Consider the following 18304-nt stretch of genomic DNA (forward strand, 5'->3'; position numbering starts at 1 on the left):
TCCATGTCAGGTAGCTGAAGAAGCTCCTGCTCTACAGGCAGGAGGCTTGGAAACAGACCCACAGGAGAAGCCAGTAGTAATGGAGCTGTTTGGAGCCAGAGGCTTCAAACTAGCTCTTGCCCAGAGTAAAAAACATAAATGTAAGTAAAAAGCCATGAACGATTGCCCAAGTGTGTGTGTGTGTGTGTGTGTGTGTGCATGTGTGAGAAAGTGTGCTTGAGATGACAAGAATGGACCAGCCCCTGGTTTTGTGCAGTGGTCGTGCTGAATCAAGAGACAGTCCTTCCAACTTACTGCAAGTGTGAGCAGGTTAAGGTGCAGCTGAACGGCCCACGTGGGGCTGTATGAATACTAGAATGGTATTCAAAGTCAGTAACCGATAAAAAATAGATACCAAAACCCACCAAACACTGATGCCGGGAGCTTGCAGAGATGACACGCTAGCAGCAAAACAGTGCTTTGATGACTGTGAGCAATCTGCTGGAGATTTGCACAGAATTTTTTTGTGGTTTTCTGCCTTTTCTGCACTGCTTACAAAGGCTTTTTCAACCAGGTGAGAAGCAGGAAAAGCCTGATGCTGCTGAAGGACAGGAGTGCTCAGGGTGCACTCTCTAGGTGCAGGAGGGTTTGCAGAATATAAAGCCATACCAGAAAAACTAAACAGACTTTGCAAGGATTCTCAGAAAAGGAGTTCAGGTGATCACGTTACTGGGACCATTCTTCACAGGCAGCACCAGGGCATCTGTCTCAGATTGGCGTGCCAGTAAAGAGGTTACAGAATCATATACTAACACGTTCCCAGGACCGAGTATCTGTGCAAAATTTTCGGACATGTCCAAGGATAAAATAGGTAATTTTCTAACTGTGATGTGCAATTTGTCTCATGAAACATGGCACTAGAAAATTTGAGGTAGCTAATTTGATGCCAGTTTCCAGAGTTTCAGGAGAGAGCTAGGGAACATACTGACCAAGAAACCTCTTTACTGGCCAAATTGGCAAGAACTGTAATGCAGACCCAAGAGATGAACACATTGGGAAGGAATCAACAAAGTTTTGGTAAACAGAAGTATTTTTTCATAAATTCAATAGTTCTTTGAAGTATTCAACAACCCTGAGGACACAGGAAATCCAGCTGACATAGTTTAACTTCAGAAGAGATTTCACCAGATGCCTTTCAAAGGCTTTTACAGGATATAATCTGAGGGGATAAGCAGGAAGGTCCTTGCATGGATAAGCAGTTAAGATAGAACAAAGAAGGCAAGGCAGAAATAGTTGGGATTTACAGTTGAAAAGATTATTAATGCTTAGTTTATGCCATTCAATGTATTTCTAAATGACGTGGAAAAAGGAGAATCATTGGCTGACCACATCTGGTGATGCTAAGGGTACTAAAGACAAAGACGGACTGAAGAATTGCAGAAGGACCCCATGCTACTCAGTGATGGGCCAAAAAAACAGCAGGTAAAATTCAATAGTGATAGATGAAAAACGAGGCACAAGGAGAAAACCCAGTCCTAACAATTAAAGTGATGGGCTCTGAGCTTACTAGTACCGTTCACAAATTATATTTTGATGTTATGCTAAAAAAAATTGGGGACAATGCTAAGCAGTAATCCAAAATGTATATTGAATGCTCAGAATTATTGAAGAAAGAAACAAAAAGGGAGCACATTATTTTATTGTATGTACCTGTGGTGTCCCTGCATTTCAACTAGTATTTTTAAGTTTTACTGTGCCCATTTCATAAAGGCTGTAGTGACATTAGAAAATATGCAAAGAAAATAACAATGATAATTGAAAGTATGGATCAGCTTTTATATATGGAATGATTAAATAGCTTAGGACGGTCTTGGCTGGCAAAAGAGATGGCTGAGGACAGAATATGAGATAGCTATAAAACTACAGTGGCAAGGAGATGGTGAATAGGTTTTGAATCCTGTACAATAATTAGAAGGCTGAAGCAGCAGGAGAAAACACGAAAAAATTTAATTTCTTCTGACAATGCATAGTTAAAGTGTCAAATTTAACGCAGGATGTTATGGGAGGTATGATTTTATGAGAGCTGGAAAAGTGACTGGGAGAAACAATGGAAGGAGAAAATCTACTGAAGGCTGTTAAATATAAAGACACAATCCTTGGCAGTCAATGAACTTCAGTTCAGTGGAGTCTTGACAGAACTCAAGGGAAGTACCACTACACGCTCACCCTTACTTTATACTTCTTCCCAGCACTCTTCTCAGACAGGTAGAGTATGGGACTAATTTGTCTTGACCCACCAACTCTGTTCCTGCGCAGCGAGGACAGGAATGCCTGCTCAAGCTGGTCACAAACACTCCTGTTGCAATACAATTAAGACTAAAATCCTCTATTAGAAAGAGTGCAGACTGTGCTAATACAGCATCCTAGCAAGGGCCAGGTCATGGTAGGTACCTGTCCTGCATGCAGGACTTTTTTTTTTTCTTTTCTTCTGTGATCCCAATGGCTATTGAAATCCATAGATATACACTAGAAGGGAGACAGTTTTTTTAATTGTGTACCTTATGCAACCATTCCCGGAATACCACCTGCACAATCTAAAAAAAGGATGTTAATTAGACTGGAAAGTTTAATTGCACGTACAGAGCAGTGTGAAGCAGTTTTGGACGTTGTGTGTTTTGCAGCTCTGCATCTTAAATGTTCTGGGCAACAGGACTAAGTGTCTTGACTCCCTCTGGCGTTGACCCAGAGGCCACCACTGACACAGACAACAGCTACATTGGTGACAATACGCATAGGAAACGCCAGTGTAAATGCAGCCTGAGCGCGGTAACTGTACTAACTGTGCATCTGTATGTTGTCTCAGCTTGTTTCAATGAGCAAATTCACTGCATCCTCGAACAGAAGCTAAAAAGCCCTAGGCGACTGCCACTGATGTACTGCTTTGGATAGCCACTCCTCCTCTTAGTAATTACTGGGTTTGGAATTACAGCAGGGACAATAATAACAGTTTCGAAGAAGGCTGTTAACGATCTTAAAGTACAGCATAACTTTTTGAAAACACTAACAGTCAAACTCCTTAAATGATGCTTAAGAGTTGCATTAAATTAAAAAAATGCATTAAGAGTTTTCTTAGTTCAGCTGGTCTTCTTGGGGGTAAATACCTCAGCTGCATAAATGTGAAAGTTAATTGTCCCGCTTTTAGGACCTGTATGAGTAAGAAGAAAATACTATTTATCTTGGTAATACAGAGATAATATTGCTAAATACTGAGTCATCATTAGAACTGCCTACTAATTTCAAATAAACCACAATTAGGCAAACCAGACACAGCACAGGAATTTCATGGACATCCTCAGATACGTAATTTCAGTTTGGGAGTCTTGGCTGATAGTATTATATGAAAGCAGATCTAAATATGACTATTAACTATAAGGGTGAGCTCACAGAACTGGTACTAAACCCATACTACAGGTACTTTCTGCTAAGCTTGACCACACTTTGACTACACTCAAGTCACACAAACTACGCCCGATAAAAACGCTAGCTGACTTGTTATGATTCTGTCCTTCATTTCTTGATAGGAAGAACCTATTCCTCTTGAAGGCAGTGCAATGGATGTACATATTAAGTGGCTTAAGCAAGAATATATGAAAACTCAGAGGAACTGGAAAGAAGTGGATAACAGAATGAATGTGACAATAGAAATACGGAGAAAGATGATACGAAATAAGGCACCTTTAAAAGACATTCTTAGACTATTTCCCTTCCTAAAATGCCCTTATCAGGTAACAGAGCTATTTTTAATACTGACATTGAATTCTGTGTTATAGATGTGATACAACCATGGGCACATATTTTACTGGATGTTTCCAGTGAAGTAACCATCGACACTGTTCTCATTAATCTAACTCATATTTTTGCTGCTAACCTCACTTTGAAAGATTCACCAGTCCTGTGTTAAACATGCCACACACAACACTAGTGGGTTCTTTGAAGTATGGTGGTGTTACCTGATGTATTTCTTCCCTGCTTGGAAAAGAAATTAAACCATCCCCTCCAGTTTATAATCTTATTTTACTGAGCTACTTTTATCCTATCTTCAAAGTGTGCACCTCGTGTTGTTTTCAGTTTTGGTTTTGAGGATTGCAATAATATCAAATATTTGTTTTTCTTTTAGCTTTTTAGGGAGTTCCAGCTTCTCACGCAAATGGACATTTATAAGAAAACAGTTGAGATTTTGGAGATTTATTCAGAAAACATATTATCTTTGTATGTGGTGAGGAATAATCCAATTAACATTATGCTGCAAGAAAATCTGAAGCGGCACACAGAGGAAGACATTCTGAAATGTCAGTACAAATCTTCTACACTCTGAATAGCAGACTTTTGTTCTTATATAACTAAACTAGCTCCAATTTCATTGCAAACACATTTTTTAAATGCCATGGTTGCTTGAAAAATATATAGTGATAGGGAAGCATTAGGAATAAAAACTAAGAAATTACTAGGAAAATTAAATCAGTCAGGTATTGGAACTTTTTTTTCTATTGAATAAAAGACTCCAGGTTTGATAAAGTTAGTAACTACCTTAAAATAAGTGTTGCTAGATGAACAGAATTATGTATTTCTAGATACATAAAAGAATGCTTATTATTTTCTAAAAATACACACAGAAGACTAATTTTCTGGTTTAGAAAGAGAAATTGTCCCAGAAAAAGAAAGAGATCATTTCCTTTAGAAAGAGAGGTACTGTTTCTATGGTTAAAGTCTTTATCCCAGTGAGATAAAAGAAAGAGTTACCACCAAGTGTGTTTCAAGTACCTCATCTCTGCAGAGCCACACTGCAGGAGCAAGCACGGGAACTGGTACCACTGGCGAGCAGGTACCACGGGCACGCAACGAGGTCCACATACCTTGATGTGTTTGGCTTACTGGCTGCCAGGGAGCAAGCACCTGCTGCCGCTCACCTTTCTGTGTGAGAAGGCTGGGGATTGCGGTTCTGCAGGGACAAAACCTTTGAAGCAGTTAGAATTGTTACCGTTCCCAAACTGCAGCTCTATCGATGCCTATGCCTGAGCTTAGCTCTGTGAGAAGTGCTCCTTAGACTGTCATTTTCTATCAAACAGGCATAATGCCAGGATGTCAAATCAAAGGTGACACACTATGAACATGTGTGTTTCCTACAGCAGTTTCACTCCTTTTATTACCAGGCTATTTCTTAAAAAAGCAACAGAAAAGGTTAAAATACTGAGATTTTCTTTAAGCTTAAACCCACCAGTACTCAATAGGCTCATGATGGATTAAAAAGGGTCAATGAACAGCCTAATCCTCAAAGCCTTTATGGACTTTCTACTCACACCTTTGGCCTTAGAAAGCTACGGGTGCTGTCCTTTCCCCTTTTCTTATAAAACATGTCCACAAAGATTTGAACTCATACCTTAGTAAAGTCCCAAAGCCTTTACTTTCCTGTTTTTCTCTCACAAACAACTTGACCTGGCACCTGGATAACAAACGCCTGACAAACTAGGCTCAGTGAAACGTACGACACCAGAAGTCTGACTTGCAAAAAAGATGTTACAGTCAGTAAGTGCTGCACCAGAGGGGTAGCAGGTACCATGTGCCAGGAGGTCCTGCAGCATCCGACTGTACCACAGCCTTCAACGTGGAGTCCTCTGGCAACAGGACTCCCCGGAGACATCTGATTTACTGGGGAGAGAGGCCTTTGGGGATGGGCAGTGGGGGCAGGAGGACTACTCAGCTTGCAAACTCCACTAGAAGCAACCCAAAGGCCTACTTACTTATTGTGACAGAAATTTAATTGTATTATTAAGTAGCAGAGTGCATGAATGATTTGAATACTAATGGCCATTGCCAGCTCAGGTGCCTAAAACTTCACTGTGGTACAAACTACTCTTCAAAACGGACCTAACAACAGTTAACCTGCTTAGCTGTTAACTATTACATAGGCTGCAATCTGCTTTTCCAGGATGATACTGCAGTGTCAGAATGTTTTCATTTGTAATTTAGCAGAAATCCTCTTCTTTGACAGATATGAAAATGACTGCTGCATGTTTACTCCTGCCGGATGTCTTTGGAGACGATTCCAGTCTGTTTGCTGCTGTGAACGAGGAGGTAGGAGGCAGAGCACCAGTAGTCTTGGCCTCTTCCTTGCATCAGCTGCCTGGGCACATTGCCTGGCCTTTTGGTGGCTCAGCTGAGTTCGTGGAAAAGGATGACATTAGCCCGCCTTTTGGGTAAAGGCAAATGTTCATAGAAATATGAGCTATATTCAAAGCACTGTTATTAGGTTTACTGAATTCTCCGTCCCGTTCAACAAAGCAGTGCTGTGGCATCATTTGAAGGATCTTTCTTTTTAATTTAGGTAAAGGTGGTGACACCAGTGTTGGAAGTAAAAAATCCCTTCAATGTGAATTCATGTGAGTTTGCGCTGTATGTACAAAGAGAAGAGCTAGCCCAGCTCGATGACTGCACAATGGCCCTGGCAGCACTGGTGGCTGCATTTCATGTCTTCGATATCCCATGCCCAAAGAGAATCCACAGGACGCTGAACTTCCTGGAGTCCCTGGTCTTTGAGGTGAGGAGCCCAGCATCCCTGCCCACCCAGGTAAAGAGAGGGCTGGAAGCACCAGAGTATCCCGGTATCTGATGGTGTACACAGCGCTCCTCTCGGGAGCATTTGACATTCTGTCAAAATAAATCCCTTTGTTGTGAAGATAAATCAGTGCCATTCTTTCTGGTGAAAATGTCTGTATATTTGTAATAGTTATGTTTAATAATGCCCCCCCTTTTTTTTAATTGTACTCGTTACTTTTAAAAAAATTAAAACCTAAGCATTTTCATTATTTTAAATGGAAATTCTAAAGCAGTCTAGAGACATTACAGACAATAAACTTTTTTAGATTACTGCATGTGTCGTTTATTATTTTTCCATATGGATGGAGCATTTGACAATTTCAAATAATATTTTGACTGTCAGAATTTAAAAAACACATTGTAAGCTAACGTGAGCACTTTGCTGCTTCAGATGTTAATACAGTTAATGTTTTAAAGTGGCACAAATTAAAGATTTACTTATTACCATCATTTCATTATATTATGATCACTGAAAGACTACTATAATAATTGTTGTGTTTTAAAATGGTGGCCCTGATATTTAATTTTCAGAATTGAGTTTTCATTATTTTCTCCATGTATGCAACATTCTTCTTTTTTTCTTTGTTGTTGTTGTTGTTGTTTTTAACATTAATTCTGAATTTGCTAAGTAGGGATTCTAAGATGAGCTCTCAAAGTAGCAAGAATGACTTATCTGGGATGCTGCCATGTGCATTTGTAACCACAGCTTTGGTGCCGGTGAGAAAACGCCACATTTTCTTTCTGAAGTTGTTCTCCAGAACAGATCAGCTTTCTTCACGTGGTGGTTCTCCTGCCTGCCCACACAGATCGGAGGCCCTTTCCTCTCTTCTTCCACAGCCTCCTTTTCTCCCTAACATGCTCCTCTTAACTCCTGCATGTCTGGAAACCCCAGGGGTTACTGCCTGACAGTGCACAGCTTTCGCCAGGTGCCTAGTGATGGACAGTAACAGCAGCCAGCAAACATGACCCACTGCATTAATTAGAAATCAAAATGGCTTTTTATTAAAACACTGCATTTTACCAAAAAGATCAACCTCCCACCATTTCTAAAAACATCTGTGTAGGCCAAGCAGTATTTGTGGTCACCACAATTCTTTAACACTCAAACACACAGCTTGGAAGACCACAGAAGCTGCGGTAAAGCTTGGCTGTGCAGGCGTGACTCCAACGCAGGGATGACAGTGGGAGATGCTGCAGCGTGAGGGCAGATCGCTGCATTTAATGTCCAAACTCTTGCTGAAGTCTCAGGATTTTTCATGTGGCTCCAATGGAAATCAGGGGACAACCTTTACCAGTGTGACAGCTGGGACACCTCCAACACAACATACAAACCAATACCAACTGACATTCTAAAGATTCAATAGGTCTCCTGAGTGTTTTTAGTTTCTGAGTGAATGTGCTGGGTGTAGTTTTTGTAACTGAGTTGGCTACACCCTGCTACGTCATCACACAGGATACAAAAGTAAGGATTATGCATGTCCTCCCCGTTGTGACAGCTGTATGGATATAAAACTGGGCTCTGTACCACTGAAGTGAGGTTTATTCTACATCTTGCGAACAGTATTAATTTGAACCCATTTCTTAAACCACAGCACTCTGTAGGTATCTAAGAATTCAGGGAGCTGTTAACAACCCCAAGTAATCTCTGTCGAGCAGCAAATCTCTTGAATGGTTCTCACTGCAGGCTACAGACCTGGCACCGGGGAGAGGCACAGAGGGTCAAGGAAAATAAACTACATAGAAGGACAGAAGGAAAGAAAACAAGGATTTGGCATTCTAGTGATCTGCATAGGCAACCTCAGCTTCTGCCAGTGACAAAATCTAGGTCCATAAACAGGATTCTGATTCTGACAGCAAGTGTCCTGTGAGCCTGAGGAGTAAGTGCTTAGGCAGAGGGCAGACAGCGGCAGCAGAGTTGCTTTTTTAAACTCATAGCCACATTGAGCTACGGTGAGGAATTACTCTATACCAGGGGAACAGCCGGGTTCATCTGAGAATCCTGGGCACACACAAATGTAACAGACGGCTCCAGTTCAGGTTTTATTTGTTTTGTAGTACAATAAGAGTGCAATCTGAATGTACAAATATTGAACAAAATGTAAAAATATTATTTATGCAATGCCATGGAAGGAAATTAACAGAGCAATGCAACTTACTTCATACTGACCCTGTTTCACCTCTTCTTATGGCAGGTACCAGTCATCTACATGATCTGGAAGGGGCACAGAGAGTTCTTGAAATCTTAAGGAACTCCAGCCAAAGAACAGCCTAGCAAAATCTGTGGGAAGATGTAAAATTCTCCCAGCTCTGTGCAACGGAAATGCTGTTTGTTCTCAGCTCTAAAGGCTGAGCAACTGCCCACTGCAGCACTAAGAGGGCTGCCAAAAATCTTGATCCAACTCCTCTCTCTTCTTGCAAAACTAACATTCTAGAACAGTCCTCAGTATACAGGTGGCTAGGCTTTCTCCCATAAAGTGCATCTGGTTTACATCTTACATATATATACCAAGTGCAATGACTTTCCCTGACGAACTGTTGTAATAATCCTCCAAGAAGGAAGGTTGCCTCACCGAAGTACCTGCTGGTGGCATCTGCAGCCTACTAATGACCCAGTGAAATGCATGCATTTTACATCTAGGATATGCCGATGCACTATATGCATTTAAGTAACCTTTTCCTCCACGCTTTATCTTTCCCCCTATGCCTTATTCATTTATAAATAAGACTTTCCAACTAGGAAGTGGTGAGTGAAATAATTTTCCCACCACTGGGAAAACACCCCTATGTCAAATACAAAGACAGAGCAGCAGTCCTAGCTTTAGCACACAGTTTATCTCCACTGTTGTGGTAACTATACTGGAGACTGGCATGTGCAGACACTAATGAATATATTTTCTTTTTTGCTGATGTCCTTACCTCAAAATACATGTATTTTCTTTCATGAGCTGAACAACTTTAGTAGGCTTCCATGTAAAAGGCTGGGACTTTATTGTGCAGCATAAACAAAAACTCTTCTATGAAGTCAAACTTTATTTTTCAGTTGCAGCCTTCTCTATACTGATCTTTTGGTAAAATACATTAAAGATGCTGGTGGAAAAACTCACATAACGTTTTTTTAATCGTGCAAAAGTAAAAACATTCAGTTATCAAAAAAGCATTATAATTTCAACCCCAACATGGTTTGTTTTGTTTTGTTACAAGCAAACAGACAGTTTTATAATCTGTAAAGTTATATGCTGTAGCATAAAGTGTCACATATGTAACGTTAAGTGTTTCATTTTCAAACTATGGCACAAATACATATTAGCCATAACAGTCTCATCTGGCTACCTGTAGCCTAATTTTTGGCTAATCAGTTTTTATTTTGATAATATGAAGTAAAAGCTTCTGAAAAGTAAAATGGGTACATGAAGTAGAATTCAAGAATTCTTAGAAAATATTAAGGTTCCCTTATATAATACAGCATAAATAATTAATGAAGGTTTTCTTGATGTCCAGAGAAAGTTAGGGATCCTAACCATCCATGGAGAATTAGCGCCATTAGTTTGGTAAATAAGACTAGCTGACTCGGTTGTTACACAGTACCTTCTCAAAAGCTTGAACACTTCCCAGAAGGATTCAGATGTACTGGCTCTAGGAGAATATAAATAGTCCACCAGTGCTGAACCTATGTTTCTTCCTTTCTGAGAGTCCTTACTCAACAGTTCTAGCAAGTCTTTGTGCTTTGAATAAAACATGAGCTCCGGTGGAGAAAGCTGGCTCATACACATTTTCCATTATCTTCAAAGTTCATTGTGTGAGTTTTTCTCTGCAGCTTTGAACATCAGAATGGAATTAAAGATTTTTAGAGCTGGTCCCAGTTTAATGCTCATTATTTTGACTATGTCTGATTGGGTCATTAGCAGAAATGCTTCTCCATCAATTTGCTTTAAAAGAAAAAAACACACAAAGTTATTAATAGGTCTGACAGTGCAGCAGTATAGATGTTTCAGAAAACATGAAAAGAAAATTCCCAGCAATTTCAGACAGTGTAAAGAAATGGCTAAATACAAAACACTTTCAAATGCTTTCAGGAGAGCTTTGATTTCAACCTTTTAGACAGATCAGCCAGTCCAAAAGAGCTGGATTACCATCCTTCTGCTTGAAAACAACCATTTGGCTAGCTATTAGCTAACCAGTTCTTATTTTTATACTGACAACATAAAGTAAAAGCTACTGAAAAGTAAAATGTGTAAATGAAGTAGAATTCAACTGTACTGCAGCACAGTAACGCTTTTTAACATCTGAGGTACTCCTTTTATGCAAGCCTCGATAAGAAAGCTTCTGGATTTCACTCCCAGCTGCAGAACTGGAACTCCCTTCAGACCACCCCCTTTTGTTCATTAAATAGCAAATTAAAATTAATTTGGTCCCAGATGCAAACAGGGACCAGGCTACATAATACTGCCTCTTTGACACAAACACAACTTCTCAAAAAACTGAGTATTTTTTCTGCTATTTTAAGCAACATTACAAGTCAATATTCTCCTGTAAGCAAATCGCTCTGTCAGCAGGAGCACTAAATCTGAACATGATGAGCCACAAGGCCCTCACTTCCAAGGGCTTCAATGGGGCCAACACTTTTCTTGTGTAAACTTCAAGCCACTTGGGTATCTACAGTAAATTTTCAGTGCAACATAAGCAGGATAGCTAGACCTAAAAGCCAAGTGTGGTTAAGTCAGGAACACTGCTTAGGCTTGAAGATACTAATTTGAGACAAGAACAGTATAATTTAAGTTTCTAGAAGACAAGCTTTCTGAATCAGACACGCTGCAAAGGAAGCCTGCAAGGTACACCCCAGCACTAAGTTGTGAGGAGCACTGCAGTGGGAACAGAAACATACAGTTACAGTTGCCACAGTTACTTTCTACTCATTTTGTGCACTAACCCAGACTGGGTGGACTCAGAACCAGAAGTGTGTGAACATGGGGGTGCCCACCTTTTTGCAGCCTCTTAATATAAGCAGGATGAGGGTTTATTTCCACAGCAAAAGTCTGAACCAGCACCTTCTACCTACTGAAAGCCTTACTGATGCCAGTCAGTCCATGCCAGTTGGCCTCACTGGGAGAGGTTTCATTTACTACTCACAGGCAAAGCCTGAGAGGCTAAATCCTAAAGAGGGGAAGTACTTCCTTACACCTCTGAGAATGAAAGCGTTTAGGACTCATTCATCTCTGTGGCACTTCCCACCTGCTGACTTGATTAGCAATATGCCAGTTTTTGTCGATCTTAAATTCATTGGTAAGACACCCTAAGTGACATAAGGGATGACCTAGACCTGCATACCTGTTGCAACTGTAAAATGTCTAACATCTAAGCAAGTTTAAAAAGCCCAGAAATGCAGCTTGTCAGTCCTTTTGATAAGCAACTGTAATAACCATTACAATCTACAGAACAGCCTGAAAACTTTTGTTGCAGGACATCAGTAGGGCCATCTGTATGTATTTTCCCCAGTAGGTGCCTTCTCAAGTCTAAGGATGACAATTATTCCTCACCTGAAAGGCTGGCTGACTTGGGATATTACAGTATCAGACTCTGCCCATTCAGGTGGTCTGGCTGGGATAAGCACCTGAACTACTCACTCTGGCAATCTGTGATCAAACAGCCTTCTCGAAACTAAGCATTAACAGCAGTTACAAACCTCTGAGTGGAAAAGAAAAAGCCAAACCAGCTTATAAAGGCCTATTGTACCTTAAAGCCCTATCACTTCCTAATGACAGCTTTGGCACAACAATCTTCTCATATACCAGAATGCATGCGTAGCATGCTCATAAAGTAAGTACTGACTCCTTTGAACCTCATCAGAAACCTTCAGATCTTTTCACTTTCCGCTCACTCACATCACATTCTTAAACTGGCTGTATCAGAAGGAAGAGCATCAAGAGCTAAGTGTGATCAGACAAGAGTTTTAAAAGGTGGTTATCTTGAACAACTGCTCTGCTTTATTTAATTATTAACATAGTGCAGAACTAAAATAACACACTTATAAACTTCCTCAAACCAGGTGAAGAGAGAACAGTAGTAAATCACAAAGTTCCTCCCCTTCTACCATTAGTTTAACTTCAGTTGCAGCAACAAAGCTAGGGAAGCGTGAGAGACCTGGCTGACACTTACCTAGTTTTATCTTCTTTACTTCTTTCCCACTCCAGCCCTTCCTGCAAACCAACCTAATCTTCCATACATGTGCATATGATTTTAAACATACACTTAATCCTACTAGTTTATATGTATTTTTAATGATGACATAAAACTAATCTTTCCACCGAGCTTTGTATTCTGTGTCTTTTTTAAATAAAATTTACCTACCTCATCTTTAAACACCTTGCCGTGTTCTTCACACCCTGGTAAACTCCGTATAAATTCAGAGACCTGCCATCAAAGTATACAACAAAAGACTCAGTAAGACCCGTGCCTTCTCAAAATACTCTTAAACGTTGACAATCATTAGTTTTTTAGATACAGCCTCATATTAGGTGCTCTACCTTCTTCTACGAGTACGTGGACTCATGCAGCTGGGTGTTTAAGGACAAGATTCACAAAATCTGAAAACTAAAAGAGCATGTGCCACCCTTGTCCACAGGACATCTAAGAGTGAGAGAGGCTACTCCATCAAAATCACTCAAGCTACTCTATCCATGCAGATGCAGAACCATGCATCTTCTCTTGGTGGATCAGTTCTCACAAACTGAAATGGTTGCTGCCTTCCTCTTCTTTATTCTTTACTGCAGAGAGATCAGCAAATTCTTTTTCAAAGTTGATGCTTCTTTTTTCTCTGAAGAGATCTGACTGTCCCAGCTGCAGAAAATTTCCTTAGCCATAGATACTTCTGGAAGTAAAGCAGGAACTAGACCCTGTACATCCAAGCATTAACACGTACCTGAACAGTCATTGGGCTCTAATCTTGAAATCAGGTGTCATGGCCTGACCATATCCATACCAATCCACTCAGCACTGTACTCTCACCTCCAAAACAGTGTGCCACACACAGACTATGCACCGGGAATAGCTCCTTGGTCCGGGCTGATCCCTAAACCATTCCTCCAGAACGTATGCGTGGGTACTAGATGTGGTTGATGTAGACCTTGAGCACCTGACCATCTGGGCCACACATTTAGCACTTTTCTTTCCCTTTTTAACTCCAGTGAAAAAAATATATACACACATACATACCTATCTGTATCTATACCTATCTATACACACATGAATTAATACTTAATGCTTCCAGGGCTGGATGGCAGCTGAATGGGCATTTTGGGGTTCTGTTAGATTAGGTCTGGCTGACTCTAATCCTTGAAGTACTAATGCATTACTGCTAATCTACTCGGCTAATCTAAAGGTTTGAATCAATGAAGACTTCAAGGGCTTGTAGTGAGGTAGAAGATACAGGGGAAACTTACCTCATCTGTACTCCACTTAGAAACCTTACTGGCTGGGATCCCAGCCACACTTGGAAGGAGCTTGCTCTGCTGTTCCCAGCGCAAGGGTAGGCCAGGGATTTGCAACTTGGAAGACACAATAACGGGTTGAGAAAGAAGTCTTTGTGTGTTGGGTTCTTCAACATCTTCAATAAAAGGAAGCAACAAACAAGCGTTAAATCCCTCAGTCAGTGATGAGATCAGTCACAGTAAAAGCACATTCATTTCTATTGATACATATGGGCCTCCCTACACAAGCTGTACGATTTTGCTTACATCAGAATAAGAGGGGTACCATGACTGTTCTTCCACTAGTATGAATGTGATTGTATTTGCTCTATATAAATATAACTACTCTCATGTGGAAAAAGTCTCTTCCGACACAACACAATTCTATGCCAACACAACTGCTGGCATACCACACCACAGGTCACATAATTTTAAATACTTTGATACAATAAATCACACCTACATTGAATAGCTACATGTACAGTAGTACAAGAACTAAGTTAATTCCAGGGCTGAGCTGTTACAAATTCATGAAAAGCAGCACTGCACTGCTACAAAATTCCAAGTGAATCAGTTGTACAGTTTCAGCCCACAGAACATTTATGCCTCATCCACAACAAAATGTTTTTCAGTTCTGAGGAAAAAACACAAATGTCTGCAAATTCCTTGCTCCCACTTTAACTGAACATTTTATTTGGGAAATAACATGTAACTTCTCCATACTGGTACGGTTTTTTTACGAAGTCATTTCCCTTTTTATCTCGCTTCTCCATAATGGAAGGAATGAGCTTCCATCCCACTGGCCTCAAAGGTAATGTACCAGTGGGAGGGTGGCTTCAGCCACATGCTGCTGTTGCTGCTGGTGTCTGAAGAACAGCAGCAGTTGCAGATGTGCGTAGGAGGAGAGAGTGAAGAGGCATGCCTCAAATGACGTCAAACTGCGTAAGACATCTACATTTATTTAGATCCACTGCAAACACAAAAACAACGTGCCTGCTATGAACTCAGGCCTGAATGCTTCCCGACTGCAGAGCCAAATTGTAGAAAAGCTCTGGAATTAATTTCTGAATGAAACAGCCAACAAAGAACCTATACCTAATATTCCTTACTAACATGACTTCACGCAATCGCTCACAAATCCCTGTGCTATCTCTGTTTGGATTGCTCAGTTCTATTACAGCTCCATTCTATTTCAGTTTTTGGGAAGTTGCTGTTATTCAGAGTTCTCCCTATCCTTAACATTCTAGTTTTCACACATTTGTGCCCAACAACTAAGGTACAAATTCCTACTACAGACTTTTGCCAGCACTGTGGGACTGGTCCAGAATATGTAATGTGGCCAATACAGGATATGATTACATTTGCTTGTGTTGCTCTACTCTAGCTTAAATTTTTGGTTTTTTCAATACTTACCCTCATTTTATATCAATGTCAATTATTCAGAAGTTGACTCTTAAGCCATTTAGTCAGTATTGTCAGCCCACTGATTAAATTTTTTAATAGACTCTTTATTTTTTTCCTAGCATCATACTCTTACTCTTGGAAATGAGTACTCTAAATGTCTGTTTACACTTCACTGTTGTTCTTCAGATGTTCCTTAAGAGTTTCTACTACTACTAAAACTCTCAGCAAGAAAGAAAGAGTCTTGTAAGGCAGTAAGCATGCTGAATGTAAAGCCTGTTTTACCGAATAGTATCTTTCTCACTGTTCCCTTGAATCCCCTCCTGATTTTTTCTTTCTAAAGAAGGTCTCTTAAGAGCTGAAAATAGAAATATTTAGCTTTTTTTGTTTGTTTTCCATTTGCAACACATGTAATACATTGATACTATAACATAATTAGGAAACGACAATACTGTGTGAAGAAAAGTCCAAAGAAATTGCACTCCATTTTTTGCACATGTTTAAACATAGGTACACCTAAAAGCATATAGGTACATGAATAGTGAGTAGCAGCAATAATAGCTAAGGTTACCTGTCTATCCCGTGTTTTCAATAGTGTCAAATCCTAACAGTTACAGATGAAAAATCTATGCTGGGCATCTATCCATGCTGGTCTTTTTGGAAAACTTCAAGCAAACACAGGTTAGCTGGTTATGAACAAGGTTAGTAGAAAGTAAGTTCATGAACATGACACTGCATAATGCTAAACCTTGTACTCCACCTATCCACATTCAAGAGCTCTATTTACTGACATGGGAAGGAATGCAATGCCTAATGCTTTTGAGGATGTGGTCAAAAATGCCTCTGTTCTCACCCCATCTCGTATCTGCCTCATAGGTAAAATGAACGGCACAAAAGGAGCATGTAAAGTGCCGATTTACCCAACTATATGGAGGAAAAGGAAGTCCCCAAGCCTGCAGCTGGTATAACCACATCCCTGACAAAAGGAAGTTTAGGTTTAGTGTGGGTAACTTCTTGCAAAAGACAACGCAAAGCACAGCATTTTGGCTACAATCTACAGCTGTAATACCAGACATCTAAAGCTCTCCCTATCCTCATGCTCTGGTATTCCTCATTCTGCAAGCCCTGCTTCCCATAGAGAGACAATCTGTGTTTGTAGACCAGAGAAAATATGTCATGTATTCCACTTTATGTCTCAATTCGGACATAATCCTATTTGCAAGACAGCATTTGTATATGGTACACTGATTTAAAATGAACTTCTGTTGTTCTCCAGCGAATCCTTTACAGTTCTCTTTGGGGAACAAAATTAATTTGGAGAGAGGATGGGTTGGACTTGATGATCTTAAAGGTCTTTTCCAACCTAAACAATTCTATGATTCTATGATTTAGGAGAACAGTTAACTTGAGATGCACCATGGGTTAGCCGGTTTCACCAGATCCACAAAGAGCTCCTGGAACCACATAAATGAAGAAACAATATTTGCTTGCCAGCTACACGTGACAGCAGAGCCACATGCAGTAAGTTCACACTTTTAACCCTGACCACTGTTCTCTGCTGACATTTTGCTTCAGAATCAGCCCACCTGCATCTACACTCTTTTTCATACTTAATGCCACCTTGTTATCCTTCTCCCTGAACCCTGTCTTCCTTAATTCATCTCTATCCTCTTAGTGAGTTACCTTCCAACAGAATATAACCTAATGTTTCAAAGAAGATAATGGCATACACTTTCTGGCATTGACCAGAGAGACCATTAACACTGTTCACTCCCTTCTGCATGTTTTAGCTCCTAGCATGTATCAGGATTTGTGTCCATAAAAAAAAGCTGCTATGAAAGGGCCATGACTTCAGTGGAGCTCTTTAGCTCCAAATAATCTTCCTCCAAAAAAGGGAAAATACCAGCACACGTTTTAGAAAATATCAGTAGAGAACTGGTCAAGTATGGCAAAAGCAGACGGAAGAGTAACAATGTAAGTGACATGCAGAAAAAATAGGGCAACAAGCACAGGTACCAGTCCCGACAGTACACAGAAGTCTGCACAACTGCAATTATTTTAGCTTGAGCTTTTTATGACTATGATAGCAAGAACTCAAATGATCCATTTTCATCCTAAAGATTAAGTATTCTGGCACATTTAAACAAACAATGGCACAAACTATATGTATAAAAAGGAGGTAAAAAGGATAACTTTTAAAAACAATAACAGAAAAAAGTGTTCTAGTTTTATAAATCTAATTATGCAAGACCTTACACAGAAATATATCCTAATAAGTAGAACTTGTTGGTGAAATGTTATCCAAATAGTCAATTCTGCCAAACTCAAAATGCTTCACAAAATCAGGCCGTTTCCTTAGAATAAAAAAAAGAATTGCATACAATTTAAAATGCTCCGAACTATTTGAGTGAAAATTTTTGGTATTGTGATATATAATGCAAAATCAACATCAAAACAGTATGTTTCCATTCTGCTGAAATGAAGTAATTCAAATGACCAAAACCTCTCTTTCCTTCACCTGCTTTACAGAGATTCTTCTTTCAATGCATCATTTTCTCCAGAACTCTGAACTACACCATGTTTCAAAACACCATAACAACCCCGATTTTTTACACCTTTTGCCCAGCTCTAGTAATAGATGGACTCTCTCATACTTCACATGCTTGCCAGAGTGCCTCTTAGATCTATCTGAAAACAGAAAAGTGCTAGCAGACAAATGATGGTTTAAAATAAAACAAATATATCAGAGGTTAATAATTAAAAATAAAACACTACCTTGATTTTATCTTTATGCAATGCTCGAGTAG

At 39.9% G+C, this 18304-nt stretch overlaps 2 protein-coding genes across 12 annotated transcripts in view; one reads left to right on the top strand and one right to left on the bottom strand.

Annotated features, from left to right (window-relative positions):
- Positions 1 to 6908, top strand: part of SAMD3 (sterile alpha motif domain containing 3) — a 41815-nt gene extending 34907 nt beyond the window's left edge. Inside the window, exons 8-11 of the mRNA XM_056343166.1 lie at positions 3561 to 3764; positions 4157 to 4328; positions 6029 to 6111; positions 6362 to 6908. Coding sequence (XP_056199141.1) covers positions 3561 to 3764; positions 4157 to 4328; positions 6029 to 6111; positions 6362 to 6646 — 744 coding nt within the window. The 3' untranslated portion in view covers positions 6647 to 6908. The remainder of the gene's footprint in view (positions 1 to 3560; positions 3765 to 4156; positions 4329 to 6028; positions 6112 to 6361) is intronic.
- A 1752-nt stretch (positions 6909 to 8660) lies between these two features.
- The window catches only part of L3MBTL3 (L3MBTL histone methyl-lysine binding protein 3), an 84338-nt gene continuing 74694 nt past the window's right edge, over positions 8661 to 18304 (bottom strand). For all 11 annotated transcript variants that reach the window (XM_056343154.1, XM_056343160.1, XM_056343162.1 and 8 more), the window contains 3 exons: positions 14070 to 14233; positions 12979 to 13041; positions 8661 to 10559 (listed from right to left, as the gene is read on the bottom strand). In XM_056343154.1, the coding sequence (XP_056199129.1) occupies positions 10416 to 10559; positions 12979 to 13041; positions 14070 to 14233 (371 nt within the window). In that variant the 3' untranslated portion in view covers positions 8661 to 10415. The remainder of the gene's footprint in view (positions 10560 to 12978; positions 13042 to 14069; positions 14234 to 18304) is intronic.

The sequence above is a fragment of the Falco biarmicus genome, chromosome 6 (genome assembly GCF_023638135.1).
Source record: "Falco biarmicus isolate bFalBia1 chromosome 6, bFalBia1.pri, whole genome shotgun sequence".
NCBI classification, from domain to species: domain Eukaryota; kingdom Metazoa; phylum Chordata; class Aves; order Falconiformes; family Falconidae; genus Falco; species Falco biarmicus.